General features: G+C 75.1%; 1 protein-coding gene across 1 annotated transcript in view; it reads left to right on the top strand.

Moving 5' to 3' along the window:
- The window catches only part of F751_3715 (hypothetical protein), a gene marked incomplete at both ends in the record, with an annotated part of 13,328 nt that overhangs the window by 2,798 nt on the left and 8,820 nt on the right, over positions 1-1,710 (top strand). Inside the window, 4 exons of the mRNA XM_011403845.1 lie at positions 33-122; positions 312-546; positions 780-1,055; positions 1,392-1,499. Of these exons, the coding sequence (XP_011402147.1) occupies positions 33-122; positions 312-546; positions 780-1,055; positions 1,392-1,499 (709 nt within the window). The remainder of the gene's footprint in view (positions 1-32; positions 123-311; positions 547-779; positions 1,056-1,391; positions 1,500-1,710) is intronic.

Genomic DNA, 1,710 nt, shown 5'->3' with positions numbered 1-1,710 from the left:
ACCCCACACACACACACACACTCAACAACCAGGGTGCAGAGCGCCATGAGCGTGGTGCTCCGCGCCGAGCTGTCCTCCCAGCTCAAGACCCAGGTGCTGGCCTCGATCCAGTACCGTACGCGGTTCGAGTGGCAGCGCCATGACGCGCGCGTGGCCGTCGCGGCCGCCGCGCGCGCGGCGAGCCACTCCGGGGCCGGCGCGGCGGCGGCCTCCTCCCCCCGCGCCTGGTCCCAGGCCGGGGCGGGGCCGGGCGCTGCCGGCCCCCTCCGCCCCGCGCCCAGCCGCGGCCGGTCGGCCGACTACGCGCGCAGCGACTGGGAGGAGCGCCTGGCCCTGGCACGGCTGGTGGCCATCGAGGGCATCAAGGGCGCGTGCCGGCTGCCGGCCTGCGCGCGGCCCAGCGCGCGCGCGGCACGCTGGGCCTGGCGCGACGACAACCGCCGCGTGGCCGACCCCGTGGCCGAGCTGGAGCGGGAGGGGTGGGAGCGGCCCTGGTCCGACGCTGAGGTCCGGGCCTTCATGGACGGCTTCCTGGTGCACCACAAGGTGCGGTCGGGGGTGTGGCACCGTGGGAGATTCTGTACGGCGTGTGAGGGGGGGGAGGAGGGGAGGTGGGAGTGCCTCGGAGGCTTGTGCGCGCAGGGCAGGCCCGATGCTTGCTCGCGCGGAGGCCGCGCGGCGCCCCGGCCGCCCCGCGGCTCGCGTCCCTCGCTTTCCTCGGCGAAGGCCCCCCCCCCCTTCGCCCAATCCCATCCTCCTCCACAACCCCCCACCTGAAGGACTTTGCGCGCATCGCGGCGACGTGCCTGCCCGGGCGCCGCGTGACCGAGGTGGTGGCCCTCTACTACTCCCTCCAGCGCACCGACGTCTTCGCTGCCACGCGGCGCAAGTACCAGCTGCGCAAGCGGCGCGAGCAGACGGAGGTCAACCTGCGCGCGCGCGCCGCCACCTTCATGGGCATGGGCGTGGGGGGCGAGGGCGCCGCCAAGCGCGGCGCTGACCGCGCTGCGGGCGGTCCTGCGCCGGGCCTGGCGCGGACCGTCAGCCGCACTGAGGTGCGGAGGTTGGGGGGGGGGTTAGGGGAAGGGGAGAATCGGGAAGTCACTTGGGTGGGGAGGATCAGTGCTGGGGTCAGTGGCGAGCTTCAGAGTGCAAGGGGGTTGTCTGTCGTCGCCAGGGGCTCACCATGGCCGTGCAGCCGCGTCTGCGAGTCGTGGCCCTGGGCTCAGGGTTGTGCATGTGCGTGCTGACACCGCCATCTTCCCCAGCGCGCCCACTCCCCACTCTGCCATGGGCACGCACATCTGAGTTTCTGACGCCGCCACCGTGAGCCCGCTGCGCCGCCGCCCAGGCCCGCCACACGTCGCCCCTCACCCCCTCTCCTGTCGCAGTCGTCCGGCCTCACACGGACCAAGTCCAAGGGCAGCGGCGGAGGGGCAGGGCAGCAGGCCTCCCCCTTGGCGCCGCCCTCGTTCCAGGCCACCAACCCCGAGATCCCCGTCCCGGGGACCAAGGGGCCGCGGGGTCGGCGCAGTCGCGCGCCGCACGTCGTGCTGCCGGCCTGGATCGGGCGGCGGGCCTCGCCCTGGGCGCCGGGCGCGCCCCCGGAGCCCCGCGCGCCTGCCATGCCGGGGGGCGCGGGCGCCCCGGACGAGGCCCTCACGCCCTACGAGCGCGAGTTCTGCGATGCCGTGCGGCTGCACGGAGTCG

This window comes from Auxenochlorella protothecoides, assembly GCF_000733215.1.
Source record: "Auxenochlorella protothecoides strain 0710 unplaced genomic scaffold scaffold4, whole genome shotgun sequence".
Classification (NCBI taxonomy): Eukaryota; Viridiplantae; Chlorophyta; class Trebouxiophyceae; order Chlorellales; family Chlorellaceae; genus Auxenochlorella; species Auxenochlorella protothecoides.
This window is presented reverse-complemented; position numbering and strand designations above follow the sequence as displayed.